Raw genomic sequence first — 18,703 nt, forward strand, 5'->3', positions numbered from 1 at the left:
CAAATCTTTCATTTTGTTTTACGAAGAACAGATACGGTAAAATATCAGGATTTGTAGCTGTTTTCAGTTGTCTTCTTGGTGATTCCATTGGTTTTACTTATTAATTTTGTATCCTGGACTATTTATCGTCCGAAGTTTGGAAGTAAATGAAAATTTGGGGCTACGTGCCGTTTATCAGGCTCGGCCTCCATCCACTCCACACAACTCAAACTCGTCATTCATTCAGTAATCATTTCATTAGTTGATGGAAAGCTCATAGTCATACCTTATCAGTCTTGTTGTAAAAATATTTTTAAAGCTCCGCTAACAATAATAGATAGCTCAGAGTTATAAAAGGCATTCGTCTTAGTCTTAGTAGAAGTTTTATCATCACTTGGGTTAGGAATTTATATTTTAAATTGTTTTTATTTTTCAATTCAGTTGAGAATTTTTTTCATATATTCATATTATGTGAGAAGCACCGTGACTGTCCTGTGTTGTATGTTATTTCTTCTCGTGTGTGTGCGTGTATGTTTGTTGCAACACACGTCACTCTGTTCTCTCTAGACAGCATTTTGGTGATTAAATCTGTCATTAGTTCCACATAGTTCACATAGGGTCGAGATAGTTTGTGTGTTGTTACCTTATAATATGTTATATCCAGCTGTTGAATGTAGCCACTGTGATTTTAGCTTCACACTGAATAATAAAGCGTGTTGTTAATACTAATATTAAGTGAAGATTCATATATAAGGGTCCCGTCGTATAAATAGAGGAATTCTTCATTCATTTATAAATTTAAAAAAAAAAAAGAAGATTTTTCTCGCAAAATTTGTTTCACATAAATATTAATGTTTATGCATTGTCGGACAGGTCTGGTCAAATGAAGGTTGCTGTCATAGGAGCAACAGGACCGACTGGTCTCGTAGTGGTCAGTGAGGCTCTTGATCAGGGTCATGACGTAATTGCAGTGGTCAGGAATCCTGATAAAATTACTACAACTCATCCACAGTTGAAGGTAAGGAAACCATATTTGTCAATTGGTCAAACTAAACTATATGTCGGACATAGGTCAATTGACCTTGACTTTAAAATCCAATGTCATAGCAAGGGTAGAAATACTGATACTGATATCCATATATATTTTGTTTTCTAAAACTGAGAGAAATTAAAAACTTTCATTTACAAACAGTGAGTTTTATAATTTTGCATCTAATGAGAGTCTTTATTTAGTTAGGATTGTAACGCCTGGGGTCATTTTGTTTCTTTCTTTGGACAAATGAAATTGTTAATTCAAGGTGAGCGACTAGCAAGTATATTTACTTTTTGTAATGTAACTGTGGAAGCATTTAGAATTTCTCGTATAAACCATCCATTGTGAGCCAAATCAGCAGTTTTCATTATTTTGTAATCACCAGTTGGCATCAGGAACTCTACTCTATTAAGTTAACATTAAAATTCTATATAATAATATATTCATAAAATAAATCTTCTGGAGAAATGCAGGCGTCACTTCAATGACTTTCAGTAAATTTACACAGTTACTCACCTAGAGTTAAATAAAGTTTCATTTATCAAAAAAAACTGGACTGGTAGGATGAATATTTAATTTTTTAGATTTTGTATCTACAAATTAGGGTCTTAATTTGTTTGGGTTGGAAAGCCGGATACTCAGGCACAACTGATAACTAACCAGATTGTTGCACAACTTTTACTCCACCGAAATTTTTAAAAATTGTGGAACTTGTGTTGTTGTAGTTATTGTTTGATAGGGGTCAATTTGCTTAATTCTTTCGATAAATAAAACTAATTCCAGTTGAACAACGATTTATAATGTTTACTAATATTTATTGAAGTGGGGCCTACATATGGAATTTCTCCCAAATAATTCTGTTAACGCAAACTCCATCTAGTTGGTGATTTTTACAAAAAAAATATACAGATTTTTTGTTGTTGTTGTTTGCCTGTTGCAGGTCTGTGTTTAATTAAGGTTAATTTGACACACAATACATATTCCTCTCAAGATGTGAATAATATGCTTCAACAGATGTAACGTCACTTCCCTCGTAATGACGCATGGTAACTTAGTAACTGGCTGTAAACTATCGGAACAATGGCGGATGGCCTTATGAAATATTTCTTAGACGAGCATAAAAGTGTATCCAGAGGAGAAAAACATTATAGATATGATCATGTTTTAACTTTTACACATTCTGATCACAAGACATATGAAAAGTTCTAGCCAGCATGAAGAATAAAAAGTACTGATTTTCTTTGTTTAGAACCATGATGGCTGCCGTTGCTGGGCCACGTGACACCAGACTATTCATCCAATTAGGACAAGGTTATAGATTGTGATGAAAATTGTTTGAGACAATGCTGTTAATGGCCAGGTACTCATTTTACACCTGAATACGTTGAGAGAATTTGAGTAAAGAGCCTTTTTCTAGGATTCGACTATGCATCACTCAGAGCGGGACTTGAGCCCTGGACCATCCTATCCGAAGACGAGTGTCATGCCACTAAACCAAATAGTTGTACCCATATGTGCAGTTGTACTTTATGAAATTGAAACATGATTTCAGATAGCTTGTTGAAGTATTGTATTAAATTGGATTGTGCGGCTTATGTTCCAGAAAATACAGTAATTATTTGTCTATTGTTTCCAGGTTGTAAAAGCAGATCTGACTGATTCATCTCAACTTGTTGATCATTTCCGAGGTTGTGATGGTGTGTTGTCAGCCATTGGTGGCAAAGCAGGGATGTTCACGCCTTGTGACGCTTACACCTCCACTGGGAAGGCTGCTATATCGGCCATGAGAGAGGCAGGACTCAAGAAATTTGTTTGTATAACGGCTTGGGGAACTAAAGGTGATCTATAAATTTGATCCATTCATCGCCTCAAATTGGTACATATTTATGTCAGGGTGGTTTGGATGCTAATAATTGAGTCTATCGTCAAAACTGTTAGAGTTGGCTAAGTTTTTTATGTTTCATTAAGGAATATAGATATACTTTTAAAAAACAGCAAAAAAAAAAAAAAAAAATGAAAAAGCAACAAGAAAACTTGAGCTTTTATATAGCGCAATATCCTCTAAATTTGCTACAAAGTGCTTTACAAAGGGTCCCAGACCAACAGCAACACGGTATCTTATAGAGTGAGGCATCATGCCTGTTAGGTAATACTACAATTGTTTCCGACAGAGACAATGTTGTTATCAGTCAGATAACCATTTTACACCCGAGTATGGTTGAAGAATGTAAGTAAAGAGCCTTTTCCAAGGACTCATGTGCCAAGCAAGGCTCAAACCCAGATCCCTTCGATCCAAAAGCGAATGTCATACTACAAGGCCACATAGTCGCACATGACACAAAAACAATAGGATAAGGAGGTCAACTTTAGTGCTCTCCTCTGTCCCTTTACATTTTGTTTCATTGAATATAACTATATAATTTTGGATCCTAATCTGTGTATATTAGACAAAAAGGTGGAAATGGAAAGGCCTTTTCGTTAGTATTTTATGATCACAGACTTCAGTCAGCCCCCACCACTCTCTACTTTTCCCGTATATTAGATGCCATTTCTTACTTTTGTTTTTGCAGACGTTCCAAATCTTCCTTTTTTCTGGAATTGGGTTTTGAAGCCAACAGTTGTGCGAAACGTCGTGAAGAATATGGGCGAGTTGGAAGAGCTTTTATTGAATGACTGCACGGACATCAACTACACAGTTGTTAGACCCCCACGTCTAACTAACCTCGAATCTAGCAGTGAGTTAAGTTGATAACATTTCAGTTACATTTTTACTTCAGACCTGCTGTCTATACTATATTTAAATTTATCTTTTTTTTTTTTGTGGGTTGGTTTTGTTTAATTTCCAAATTTAATCTTGTTTCCCGTAACATTTTTTTTCTTTTTCTTTTTTTTTTTTTTTTTAAATTGTTGTTTTTTGGTTAATTTTTGTTGTTGAATCATTCAGCTAGTCTTTAGTTAGCTATTAATTCTAGAGTCTCATTGTAACCCTCAACCCACCATTGCCTGGTCCCAAGTCCAGGATGAGAAATTGGGAAGGGTTGTGCATTAGGCCAGCTACCCACCATATAATAAACACCACACTACAGAAACGCCAAGAAGAACTAAAAAAACATATTTTTGGCGAGCCAGATTCAACGTTAGTTATGAATAGAGATGAAAGCCAAAAGGAAGTTTTTATTCCGACATTGACTCTGAGCAAGCCCAAGCAGGAGGTGAGAGTGGGTGCCTGGAATGTGCAAATGTTATATGAAACTGGAGAGATGCGCCTCATGTTCCACCAAGGAACCAATGGAAAATTGAAGCTTTGCCATAGTGGTTTTCTAACCTCTTCCCCCCGCTTCCTCCTTACTCCCCCCCCCCCCCTCTCTCTCTCTCTCTCTCTCTCTCTCTCTCTCTATTTCTCTCTCTCTCTCTCTCTCTCTCTCTCTCTCTTTCTCTTTCTCTTTCTCTCTCTCTTTTTCTCACTCACACACAAACAATTACAAACACATTTCTTTTTCTTAACAATGAATTTCAGGCAAGCCAATTCATGTCAGTGTGGGACAACTTGTGGAGGGCTATGAGACGAGTGCAATCAGTCGGCGTGACGTTGCGAAATTCATGTTGTCATGTTTATCATCGGATGAATATGATAAGAAGATGGTCGCTGTTACATCTCGTAAAGAAGATTGATTTCCTTTTGCTTACATCAAGATGTGTTATAGCAACAGCACAAGAGGGGATCAGGGTGAAAACTTTTTGTCATATCCATATCCAGTGATGTCAACCTTACGTAAAAACTGTGTAGTCTTATTACACATTTTCATTCATTAAGCTCCCATAGTGGGCAGGGAGGTACATGCTGTGTCTTCTATCCCCCCATACCCGTTTCCCAATTGTTTCCTGTCATTGTCTTGGAATGAGATTACTTAGTTTTGTCCTGATCCTTGCCGGAGCTCCTTGGCTTGGAGGGAAAAAGTCGAATGTATAGTTATAGTTTTGGGAGATGATATTTTTTTCCTTGTAAATCATCTCTCTGTTATGCATTGTATTATGTTTAGTTTACATATTATATTATATGATTGGTAAACATTTGACTGTATTCCTCTTAGTTGGGAGCTGTGCTTGTGTCTGGATGAGAATTTTAGGTGATCTCAAACTAAGTACATTGGTGGTATGCTCTTGGAATCTACATCTGATCCCTATTTGTTCCCAGTTCCCCTATGTCTTACTTTTTCTTGGTTGCTGTAATTGTAATTCTATAACTTTTTACTATCCCATTTTCTTCCTTTTTACTGGCGCTGATATAACCTAAATGTGTTGCTAGCGCCGTAAAACCCTTAAAAACAAAACAAACATTCATTAAGCGCATTATTAAATTTATGTTTTTTAAGCATTTTTAACAGTCATACACTCCATAGGGCTGCGTGGCTAGCGGTATGGTCTTTGCTTCATACCCGTGTGGCCTTGAGAAAGTCACCTCGCCCTAGCTCACTTTACAGCACTTGCATTGCGGCTGACATCTGGAGTATTCCAGTCTTCCTGTGGAATGGACCGTAATATCAAATTTCCCCTAGGGGATGAATAAAGGGAATTTATTATTTCATTTTGTTTTTAATGTACTTAACTTTTAAATCTGAATCTGTCTTTTGACCCATAAGACCAGGGAGTTCAATATAATATCATCTGGCTGCTTCATTTCTGAATTTAAGGGTGGCTTCTGGAAGTCTATACTATTTATATAGTCTATAAAAATTAATTGAAATATCGACTACGATATTACTAGTGTGGTTCAATCGTCCATCATCAAAATTAGTGTCAGTTATCGCTTTTGTAGGATTTACACTTTTTTTTTCAAAATCTTACTCATTTTGGCTCTTCATTGTACATATTTTCATGGCCTTGGGGTGGCAACACTGCATATCCATGTCCATATCCATATCCAAGGATGGAATATAGCCATTGATTACATGACTGAAAACTTGATTTCTTTCTTTAATGAACTGAAGCAAGTTTTCAACATTATTTTTATATCTATATGTATATTTTATGATTTCATGGGGTATTTTTCATCACATTATTATTATTAGTTTGTATATTTAAAATTTTGTATTTTTTAACTTTGTAATTAGAACAAAGAAACCTTTGACCCTTATTTCAATAGGGTCATAGAGGTTCAAATTATTTTCATTAATGCAGGAACTGAGAGCTATTCCTGAGTCTGATAGGGAGGTCACCCTCGCTAAGTCCTCTATCCCCCTATATCTTTCTTTCTGTTCTTGTCTTGGAATGAACTTACTTTTTGTCCTGGCCCTTGCTGGAGTCGTTGATTGAGTGAGAAACAGTCAAATGAATATTATTGGTTTTGGGATATGATGATATATTTTTTCCCTTGTAAATTATCTCTCACTGATAATTATTTTTAAAAAATATAATGTGTAAGCATTTGAGAGTTTTCCTGTTTTGAGGGATCCTGTGCATTGGAAATTTCAGGTATTCTCAAACTAAGTACATTCATAGTTTGCTCTTGGAATCCACTTCGGTTCCGTATTTGAACCAGTCCCCTTTGTCTTACCTTTTCTTTTGGTGCTTTTAATCGTAAATCTAGACTTTTTAAAAATCTTCATTCTTTTTATTGGTGCTGAAATGACCTAAAAGTATCAAAAGCGCTGTAAAACCAGTATAATCATACAGAATTCTATTCAGGGCACTGTTAGACCTGTTTCTTCTTTAGATAACATCCCTTTAATTTTGAAATGTTGACATTTCCATAGGTTACCCTTCCTAACTACAAAATGTAACGTTTTATCATTAGCATTGAATCTGTTAACCGCTAAGCAAAATCTGACTACTGAATGAAGAGAAGGGGGGAAGGGGAAATGTTGATTATAGTTATGAATCTTTCCTGTTTCAGTATTTTGGGATTTATGTCTTGATCTGTGCCATTATTATTATTATTATTATTGTTGTTGTTGTTTTTGTTATTAGTATTATTATTCACATAAATTTGATCTGTTACTGTTTGCAATAACCTTGCATCTAGTCTATTCAACTGATTGATATTGGTGCTCCACATAAATTCTGTGTGTTACTGTTTAGGATATCCATGCATTGAGTTTATGCAGCTGATTAATATTGGTGCTACACATATATTTTGGTATGTTTCTGTATGAGATATCCTTGTATCGAGTTTATGCAGCTGATTAATATTGGTACAACATAAATTTGGTGTGTTACTGCTTGAGATATTCCTGCCAACCTTTCCGCTTTGGCGGAATAATTCCTATTTTCACTATTTCTTTCTGCTATTCCGCCATTGTCTCTAAAATTCTGATATTCAAAAATGATGATAATGGTAAAGGGGAAAAAAAAAAAAGGGGGGGGGGGGGGGGCATTAAAAGGTGATATGTTTTTTTTTCATGATTACCAAAGGGAGCTAAGTAGGAAAATTAATTGCACTCCTCCTCCCTTCCCCCACCTCCTTTTCCCAATTTCATTACCTAACACATCTGATAAAGCTGGTGGTCCTGGGTGGGGTTCCTACCTCCCATAGTGGGCAGGGAGGTACCTATTGTGTCTTCTATCCCCCTATATCTGTTTTCCAACTTGCATTCTGTCTTTGTCTTGGAATGAGATTGCTTGGTTTTGTCTTGGCCCTGGTCGGGGTCCTGGCTGGGAGGGAAACAGTCGAATGCATAGTTATTGTTTTGGGACATTGTTTTCCTTGTAAATCATCTCTCTGTTATGTACTATTATCTTTATTTTGAATGTATAATGTAAGCATTTGAGTGTATTCCTCTTAGTTGGATTTTGTACTTGTGTCCGGATGAGACTTATAGGTGATCTCAAACTAAGTACATTGGTGGTTTGCTCTTGGAATCTAAATCTGCTCCCTATTTGTTCTCAGTTCCCCTTTGTCTTACTTTCTCTTGGGTGCTTTAATTGTAATTCTAGAACTTTTTACTATCCCATTTTCTTCCTTTTTACTGGCGCTGATATAACCTAAATGTGTTGCAAGCGCCGTAAAACCCTTAAAAACAAAACAAAACAAAAGCTGGTGGTCATTTTGATAGGGAATTTTACGTTGTTCCTATTTTTGGTCTCAAATTCCTATTTTCTGACTTCCTGATTCCACTTTTGGAATGTAAAGGGTTGGCAGGTCTGCTTCCAGTTTAGGTGTAGTTGATTTACATTTATGATAAGTACAAATGTGCTCTGGGTGAATCTTCATGTAAATTTTAGGAAAATATACACCCACATTTGATGTGGAGCGAATCTCTTGCAAGAGAGTGATAACATTCCTGGGTGCAGTTTTTTGGAGTTTTTTTTTCATCCTCTCTGTCTACCCAATGGTAATTGTGTAGTTTTTGGGAGATGAAACCTTTCAGTAGTCTAGCAACCTATCCAAATGGAGTAAGCAATTGTCAGTGTCAGATTAAAAGGTATATATAAATTGTGATGAACTCCCATCTTTATCAGCTGTGGCTCTAATGACCACTTCTTTATTTTGCAATGCATTTAAATGTTCTAGTCCCTAAAATATATTTTTACAAAATATTGTTTTAAATTGTATACCTCAGTCTTTTGCTAAGTATCTCATTTAGATTCCGAAGGGTAAGTCTAAGTGAGCAATCGGGGATAATGCTTTTTGGTTTATCATACCAATTATTTTGAAGAATATATATTATATACCAATTTTATCAAAGAATTGTATCTTTATCAAAGAACAAAAAACAAAACACACATATGAGTTTGAAATTTATCGCTTTATAAAATGGGTTTTTTTTTACTCACATGTTTATGCGTTCAAAATTTATCTCTATATAAAATGTTTTATACATATATTTGAGAACAAAATTTATCTCTTTATAAAATATTTTGATTGAAAACTGCTGCTTTAATAATGGTTGACAAAATAGATAGTTGTATATTAAGAAAAATTTTATGGTTGGTCCACAGCTGTATTTTTCGTTTTTATTTATGTACTACTGCCGGGGGGGGGGGGGGGGGGGGGGGGGGGAACAAGTGTCAGTTCTAGACAGACCATAGGATTGGCCAAGCAACCGTTTTAGACATCTAGACAGTCTCGGACATAGTGGGGGGAGTGTTTCTGCTTAGCCCATTTGTTGAAAACCAAGTGAAATCTGAAATTCATAGTGCCGCTATCGTTGCCGAAAAATGTTGGTACTGTCTAGGACTTGATTTCACCCCTCACTTTTTGGTTATGATCAATGACAATTTACGAGTTGTCATTGTACAATAATCTCGAATTTTCAATTGCTCTAAATTTTTACTCACAGTTGGATATCTGAATTTTTATTGGCTCACTGCAGGATACTAATAGCCTATTTGATATTGTATTCTTTTTTATGTTTGTTTTGTTTTTAGGATTTAATTTTTGGACGAAATAATTTAGATATTGATATATCGCAATGTCGAATTTTATGTCAATATACAAGATCTTTATTTACTTATGTGGTATAGCAAAAAAAAAGAAAAAAGGACTTTGTTTGTCTTGTTGAGATATGCGTTGTTGATTTATCTGCTCTTGCACTGATATACTTACAGATATTTAATCCAGATTTCTGGAGTTTATATTCATATTGGATTTTGACACTTAAAAAAAAAAGATATTATTGCATGATCTTGTTATATTGTCATCTTCATCTTGGATTTTGACACTTTAAAAAAAGATATATTGTATCATCTTGTTATATTGTCATATTCATCTTGGATGTTGACACATTAAAAAATGATATTATTGTATGATCTTGTATTGTAATTGTGACACTTGTTTGCCATATTACTCCATGACTTTTGTAAAAACAAAAAAAAATCTTTTTTTAGAATTTAGATACTTACTGTTGTGCTGATACTATATTGCCAACGTCTGAATTTTGTGCCACTGGGTGGGGATCCTGACCTCCCATAGTGGGCAGGGGGCTACATACTATGTCTTCTATCCCCTTATATCTGTTTTCCAACTTGCTTTCTGTCTTTGTCTTGGCATGAGATTACTTGGTTTTGTCCTGGCCCTGGCCGGACTCCTAGATGGGAGGGAAACAGTCAAATGCATAGTTATTGTTTTGGGAGATGATATTTTTTTCCTTGTAAATCATCTCTCTGTAATGTATTATTGTTATTTTAATGTATAATGTAGGCATTTGAGTGTATTCCTCTTTGTTGGATTGTGTGCTTGTGTCTGGATGAGACTTTTTACTGGCGCTGATATAACCTAAATGTGTTGCAAGCGTCGTAAAACCCTTAAAAACAAAAACAAACAACAATTTTGTGCCATTATGCTATGATTATTCATTGACAAGCGCACAAAAATGTTTTCATTATCCCATTTTCTTCCTTTTTACTGGTGCAGAATTGACTTAAATGTGTCACAAGTAAAATCCTTAAATAACAAACAAGCGCACAAGACTAATGGTATTTGCAGGTTGGGTCTTTTGACCTTCCATTGTGGGCAAAGGTCACTTGTTGTCTCTTCTATCTCCCCATATGTTTTCCTTTTCTATGTTGCTCTCTCTCTCTCTCTCTCTCTCTCTCTCTCTCTCTCTCTCTCTCTCTCTCTCTCTCTCTCTCTCTCTCTCTCTCTCTCTCTCTCTCTCTCATTGAGATTGCTGGGTTTTTTTTCTTCTCTGGTCATATGTTATAATACCTTTATTTTTATTTTGGAGATATGATATTTTTTCTCTGGAAATCATTTCTCTGCCTTCTACCTTTATGGTGATTAGTTTTGAACTTGTAATCTTTGAGTGTATTATTCATAGTGAAATCCTTTGCTTGTGCCTGGATGGGGCTTTTAAGTAATGTTAGAATAGGCACATTGGTGGAATTCTCATTGAATCCTGTCTTCCCAATTTGAACCAGCCACCTTTATCTTTTGTTTTCTTTGGCGCTTGTAACTTAAGATCTAGTGTGGTGATGTTGATGATTTGGCAATGGTCCCCTCAAACTTTGAATTTTTTGGACTACAAAATCCTTGTTTGCCTGAAATAAGACAGTTAAGATGACCACGAATCATTATTGATTTTTAAAATAATTCAAAGTAATTCATTTGATGTTTAGTTTTGGGAAGGATTAAACATGTTACATTCGTCACATGTGGAGGGTTGGGTCTTTCTAAGGTTTTATGTCTTTCAAAGTACGTACTGAGCTTATCTGCAGAGAACCCTGCACTGCTGTCATACATCTATTTTTGTGTTAGTTAGGTGTGAAGTTTGGGGGTAAAATCCTGAAAATGGCTGGTAAGTTAAGGAGAGAGTTAAGGTCATGTCAAAATATGCACATCGATGGACTGCTCGTGTAATCATCTGTCTCCTATTTGACACGTCCCCTTTTGTTTTCCTTCTTCTTCTGTGCTTTTAACTTCATATCTGCAACCTTTCTTTACCTCTGCAACCTTTCTTTACCACATTTCTTTTTTACTGCCGCTGAAATGACCTAATAGTAAAAAAAATTTTTATTCTCTATTGTCTTCTGGCACTTTTCTACTCACTTCATATCTTAGTGTCGTAAGCGCTATAAAACCCCTAAAAGTAAAAGAATGAAACTTTAAATGCACGATCGTGCTGTAACAATACAATCCTTGAGCTCAGCTTGCAGACGTTTTTAAAAAATTATTTTAGATTTATTTTAAAAGAATTAAATGACTTTACCCACATGGCCATTTTTTGGCTCCCATTTGGCCAAATTAAGGTCTGTGGCCATACAACATCAGGCAATGCATGTATCACATTAACATATTGGTAATAAATCTCCTATGGTTGTATTTGTATTGTAATGACAGATTGGACCCTGGGTGGGGATCCTGACCTCCCATAGCGGGCAGGGAGGTACATACTGTGTCTTCTATCCCCTTATATCTGTTATCCAACATGCTTTCTGTCTTTGTCTCGGAATGAGATTACTTGGTTTTGTCCTGGCGCTGGGAGGGAAACAGTCAAATGCATAGTTATTGTTTTGGGAGATGATATTTTTTTCCTTGTAAATCATCTCTCTGTTATGTATTATTATTTTGATTTTGAATGTATAATGTAAGCATTTGAGTGTGTTCCTCTTTGTTGGATTTTGTGCTTGTGTCTGGATGAGACTTGTAGGTGATTTCAAACTAAGTACATTGGTGGTATGCTCTTGGAATCTACATCTGATCCCTATTTGTTCTCAATTCCCCTTTGTCTTACTTTTTCTTGGGTGCTTTGATTGTAATTCTAGAACTTTTTACTATCCCATTTTCTTCCTTTTTACTGGCGCTGATATAACCTAACTGTGTTGCAAGCGCCGTAAAACCCCTAAAAACAAACAAAAAACAAAACAGATTGGACCAACCCTTTTCATAATGGTTCTGCATTTATAATAAAGAGAAAAAGAAAAAAACCCCAACTGTTTGCTTCGTTTATGTTTGATTATTCGATTGTCTGAGGTGTATGGGTGATTCTTGTCTTGAGGCTTATACTTATAGGTGATTATTCCATTGTCTTGAGGCGTATGGGTGATTATTCCATTGTCTGTGGCATATGGGTGATTATTCCATTGTCTGTGGCATATGGGTGATTATTCTGTTGCATGAGGCATATGGGTGATTATTCCATTGCATGAGGCGTATGGGTGATTATTCCATTGTCTGAGGCATATGTGTGGGTATTAAATACCTGGGACCTTTTGGTGATGTATGATTTAAACCACGAAAGAACAGTACCAGAGATGCCAAAATCAGAAGAAAACCTATCGCATAGGATTGAGTGGTCTACAGTATTGTGTCGAATGAGTGACGATTGCTTCTTTTTTTATTTTTTATTTATTTTTTTTTTTTTTGTAGCAAAATGGTACAGCCCCAGACTGCAATGAGTTATGTATTTATGATTACAGTAATAGGTTCTAAAAAAACAGTCAAGACATTTCATTAAAAGATTAGTTGGTATCGGGTCAAGGGGACAAGATTTGGGTGGTGAGTCCAGGATAATTTCTTTCACTTCTTCAGATGATACATGATTAAAGATACTAAAATTATGGATACATTTTGGCTGACCTCCCATAGCGGGCAGGGAGGTACATACTGTGTCTTCTATCCCCTTATATCTGTTTTCCACCATGCTTTCTGTCTTTGTCTCGGAATGAGATTACTTGGTTTGTCCTGACACTGGCCGGAATCCTAGCTGGGAGGGAAACAGTCAAATGCATAGTTATTGTTTTGAGAGATGATATTTTTTTCCTTGTAAATCATCTCTCTGTTATGTATTATTATTTTTATTTTGAAAGTATAATGTAAGCATTTGAGTGTGTTCCTCTTTGTTGGATTTTGTGCTTGTGTCTGGATGAGACTTGTAGGTGGTTTCAAACTAAGTACATTGGTGGTATGCTCTTGGAATCTACATCCGATCCCTATTTGTTATCAGTTCCTCTTTGTCTTACTTTTTCTTGGGTGCATTAATTGTAATTCTATAACTTTTTACTATCCCATTTTCATCCTTTTTACTGGCGCTGATATAACCTAACTGTGTTGCAAGCGCCGTAAAACCCCTTAAAACAAACAAAAAACAATACATTTTGGGAGTCCGAATTTTCCTCATCGTTTTGAACAGCCAAATGACGATCTAGTTTGTTTAATTTTCACTTTGTCTGAAAAACACTTGGAAAAAGCGGTTGGGATGTTTTCTTCAGGTAAATTTGGTAAATGGTAATTATCAACTGTATTCTTCTTTCCTTTAACTGTTTGAAAAAGGTCACGTGTGATTTTACATGTGGAATTGTTATAAGCAAAGTAAGTTTTTCGTTCGTTTGATATGGTCTCTTTGACTATGATAACTCGATCTTTATAAAGTTGACGATCTTCGTTGGTCTGTGACTTTCGCCATCGCCGTTCAGCAGCTCTACGGCGTCTTTTTGCAGCCATTTATTCTGTTCGTCATCCGTCATGGAGCGGTTTGTCGTCTGGTCACCTTTCTTGTGCGCAATGGTGCATGATGGTCGAGCATTTTGCGCAGTGTGGCATTATAGGAATCAGCTGTAAGTTGTGATCCAAGAATCGCTAGCTCTGTCTCTACGCTGATGGAGAATTCTTCAGTTCTATTTGATCCTATGTTACGGGACGTAACAAGCGTCTTTACTTTTGGTGGTTTCGATTTGTGTATGTTGAACATAACGATGACGTGGTCGGATATGATTTTATCATGTACGGTTAAATTGTCAATTGGACAAGTTGTAGTGTTTGTTGCAACCCAATCTAAAATAATATGGCCTGTTATGGGTGGGAGTTGAAACGATCAGTAAAAGGTTATGGTTGGCTAAAAGATTCCACATACGCTTTGAATATGGGTCAGCTGAATCAAAATGTTGATTAAAATCACCTAAAAGTATAAGACGATCACCAGTAAAAGAAATATATAATTCTATAAGTATAAGGTCTTCCATACCTCGCATACAGCCTGCATGTGTTATTTTGTTAACTTTTGATGGTGGTGGATGGTATAAACATAAAAACACAATGTTAAAAGCTGTGATCTTTGTGCATTCAAAAGATTTGAAGGTGTTGATATTTTCCGATTTTATTTTAATAGATTTATTATAAATTGCACAAATACCACCGCCACGTCCTGATGTCCTTGGATGTGACAGTCGTTAATTCACGTAAGATTACTTCATCTCCGATTTCTTCTTGCCACCTTTCAGTAATAAACACGATGTCACTATTAGTCACTAATTAAATCATTGATTTGTAAGGACTTGTTTCGGACCGACTGAGAATTAAAATACATTATGTTTTCTGAATTATGAGATGATGGTGACGTCACGAAGGATGATGATGGCAATGGGGATGACTCTGACAATAATGGTAGAGGTGTTGGTGACACTGGTGGTGATGGTGGTCGTGACATTCGTGGTGACGGTGGTGGTGACGATATCGATGATTACAGCAACGATAGTGGTGGTGGTGTTGACGATAAAGACAATGACAGCGATGATAATGGTGGTGGTGATGTTGACAATAGCGAGGATGGTGATGGTGGTGGTAACGATAACGACGACGACAGCGATGATGATGGTGGTGATGCTGACGATAGGGACGATGCCGCCAACGACAGTGGCAGTGTTATCATTGTTTCGTGGGGTTTTTGCAGGTGGGTGGTGGAGGGTGGTCTATGACCAATATGAACAGGTATCATTCTCTGTTTACGTTTACCCTATGCGGTCGCGGGTGATCAAAACAATCATTGTTTAAATTTAAAAATAGGGTTTGGTGTTGTTTGTATACATTGACGAGGTACGTATTTAAGAGCTAAAAATAACAGATTGAAATAAACAGGGCAAGAAACATACATAATGTGTCTACACCACGGCTAGACTAGAGTCACTACTATAGTTACGTCATGGTCTACACGGAAAAAGTCTTGATTTCACGACACACTTGTGATTAAAGTTCTATCTGTACAAGCTGTCACAGTACACTGACAATATTGACGCGGTGACTGTTTTCGTGAACTTGAACTAATCTCTTATATCGTTTGTGTTGACCTCAAAATACCGATTTTCTAAAATATCACAAACTTCAACTGTTAAAAAAATCACAATTTTCACATAGATTAAAAGTCACAATGAATTCCTACATATACGATTCACTTTTAAAATGATGCAGTTATCTCTATAAAAAGGCAAAATCCAGAGCACATCAAACACACGTCTTGCCTGTCAGGGGTGTTAAAATAAAAAAGTGGACAGGGAAGCACTTACTGTGTATGCTATCCTCCAATATCTGATTTTCAACATGCTTTCTGTCTTTGTCTAGGAATGAGATTATTTGGTTTTGTCCAGGCCCTGGCCGGATACCCTAGCTGGAGGGAACAGTCACATGTATAGTTAGCGTTTTGGGAAATGAAACTTTTTGTTTGTAAATCATCTTTCTGTTATGCACTGTACTGTTTTGTTTACATATTAAATGTATATACGATTTGTAAACATTTGAGTGTATCCCTCTAGTTTGGGACCTGAGCTTATTGTGTCTGGATGAAACTTTTAGATGATCTCAAATTAAGTACTTTGATAGTGTGCTTTTGAAATCTGCATCTTTTTCCTATTTGAACAAATTCCCCTTTGTCTTACATTTCCTTGTGTGTTTTAATTGTAATTCTAGAACTTTTTGCTTTCCCATTTTCTTCATTTTTATTGGCGCTGATACGACACTAATGTGTTGGCAAGCGCCGTAAACCCATTATAATTATATTTTTTAATACGGTTACCATCAAGGAATTTACCAAATTACCGATCCAATGGACTGCTGTAGACTGCCAACATTTTTATGAAGCGTTGTATAATGATTGCCAGTTTGAGATTTTTAGACCTCTAATTCTAAAATAATTTAAACATTAAGTAAGACTGCTTCAATGAGCCGATTAAGAAGTGAAGAAAAAAACTTTAAAATGAGTAAAGGTGGCTCACCATGTTGGACAAAGCAAGTGACGTTTTGTAAAGTAGTTTGACATTGATTTTTTTAAAAATCCATAATTTGTGGTGTCTGGGGATAATCACAGCGTTTTCGGATCACCGATAATATAGACATTAGCTGTATAATTGTCCTTTTTCTTCGGAACGAGCTTTTGGAATTTGATTTTTATTAAATTTCAAGAAACTTATTCTATGAAGAAAAAAAAAAAAAAAAAGAAAAAGAAAAAAGAAAAGTTTGATTTTGCTCACACATTTGACTCCGTGTATGAAGTATTTGGCATTTTTGTCGTTGAAAAATTGATCTGGCATATCGATATATCATCAACAACCCCTATCAACCCAAGTTCTAGTTCTCGGGGCTAGAGATATACTTTTAGACCTTTCTTTTCTCGTTTCATTGATAATTTTAGTTCATCTGATCGATATAATTTTATATTTATACTTGTATTAGTTAAGGTAAGTCTTTAAAACATTTCTTTCTCAATTATCACTTGAAGTTGTTAATTTGTGCAAACTGACACATGATGATGAAAAGAAAGACACAGAATCTCAACTTAACTGAATGTAACGTATGGACTGTACAGACTCAAAAAGTGTCAAGTGTTAGCGCTTAGAGTCCCATTCAATTCATTCATCATCATTAAGAGCACCCCCCCCCCCCTTCCTCTCTCTCTCTCTCTCTCTCTCTCTCTCTCTCTCTCTCTCTCCTCTCATCTCTCTCTCCTCTCTCTTCTCTTCTTCTTCTTCTTCTTCTTCTCTTCTTCTTCTTCTTCTTCTTCTTTCTTCTTCTTCTTCTTCTTTCTTCTTCTTCTTCTTCTTCTTCTTCTTCTTCTTCTTCTTCTTCTTCTTCTTCTTCTTCTTCTTCTTCTTCTTCTTTTTCTTCAATTCCATAGTTTGCAAACAGTTATAGTTAGAGTGATAATAGACACTTAGATAGTAGTGACGTAGTGGAGTCTTTGTTAGGTCTCTATACATTAATTATGAAGTGAGGGAATTGCGGAGCATTTTCCCCCTTTATTGTCATTTCATTTTCATTATTTGAGATGCAAGACTTGAGTGTTGAGTGAAAGCTCCCACATCAACCTGGCAATCTGACTTTAACCTTCATATTCTAACATTTGCTTGTCATCCTTTGAATTGGATGCTAGCTAGTCTCTTACAATTAACAACAAACAATTTCTGTGCTCTATCAGACATAGCTGTGTGCTAGGTGGAAGGTCAGGTCATTGAAAAGAAACCAAAATAAAACCAGGAATTGTTTTCCCCGTCATTAATTAAAATATTAAACACGGAACATTTCAGGCTCAAAATCCTTCTACAGCCAATAACAAAAGGCTGCGGCTATTCGGACTCGAGTGTGAATGGCTATTTGGACTCGAACTCCAATGCGTATGTGTAAGCAAAGAGTTCTTCAGACTTGAGTATGAACATCCTAGTCTTCCGTGGCAAAATATATAATGTTTTTTATTTTTTATTATCTTTTAGTGTCAATTTATTGTAATTTTGATTTTAATTATTGACAGTTCCATAAAGATTGATGCAAATGAAATAAATGGTATAGTTACTATCATCAACAGGTAGTCAAAACCCGCTATATTTGGCAAGAAAGACAAAATCATCAATCAATTGGAAGTCCATTAGAAATTTAAAAGAAACGAGTCAAAACCCTTCAAAAGGAACAAAAGTCAGTCAAAGTAACTGGTTTAAAGGAAAAGTTTTTTCTAACAACTTTGCACGATGTCCAAATAAAATCAGGAATTAGAGACAACAATCCCTCTATCTAAAGTCCGAAATAGGGATATCAACCGAGTCTACTGATATGGGCAAAGCAGAATTTTCTCTGAATTCTTATTCTACTTCCATCAGTCACACTCTTTGCCCACTGCCCATACTGTGTTCCCACTTTGTTTGTGCACGGCCATTGGAGTTGAGTCTGAATAGCCATGGGAGACTTTTTTTCTACCATTGTTCTGGATTTATCCTGAACTGTTACTGTTGTTAGCTAGGTAAAAATGTTTAAATACTAAACACGTAGCATTTCAGGCTCAAAACCCTTCTTCAGCCAATAACAAAAGCAAAGATGAGTTGAAACGTGCTGAGTACCTTTCCATTGTCTTTCTGGATTTACGGTCATGTAGTATCATGTGGTACAGCAAAACCAAGGATTGATGCATTGACTAATTGACTGATTAATTTATTTAATGTTAGATTAATTAACCAATTGATGAGGATGATGATAATATATGGTGTTGAATTGCCACAATT

At 35.9% G+C, this 18,703-nt stretch overlaps 2 protein-coding genes across 3 annotated transcripts in view; both read left to right on the top strand.

Moving 5' to 3' along the window:
• Positions 1-114: 114 nt before the first annotated feature.
• On the top strand, positions 115-12,382 carry LOC144980861 (flavin reductase (NADPH)-like). The gene is made up of 5 exons (XM_078928742.1): positions 115-142; positions 853-997; positions 2,649-2,850; positions 3,583-3,747; positions 4,530-12,382. Exons 2-5 carry the CDS (start codon positions 863-865, stop codon positions 4,682-4,684), a joined length of 657 nt encoding a protein of 218 aa, XP_078784868.1. The 5' UTR covers positions 115-142; positions 853-862; the 3' UTR covers positions 4,685-12,382.
• Positions 12,383-16,741: 4,359 nt separating this feature from the next.
• Positions 16,742-18,703, top strand: part of LOC144980862 (uncharacterized) — an 18,970-nt gene continuing 17,008 nt past the window's right edge. Inside the window, exon 1 of one of the 2 annotated variants that reach the window (XR_013646979.1) lies at positions 16,742-16,894. The gene's annotated coding sequence lies outside the window, so the exon portion shown is untranslated. The remainder of the gene's footprint in view (positions 16,895-18,703) is intronic. The other variant, XM_078928743.1, reaches the window with a different exon arrangement.

This window comes from Berghia stephanieae, chromosome 10 (genome assembly GCF_034508935.2).
Source record: "Berghia stephanieae isolate SIO BIC M18660-M18661 chromosome 10, UCSD_Bste_1.3, whole genome shotgun sequence".
Taxonomy (NCBI): Eukaryota; Metazoa; Mollusca; class Gastropoda; order Nudibranchia; family Aeolidiidae; genus Berghia; species Berghia stephanieae.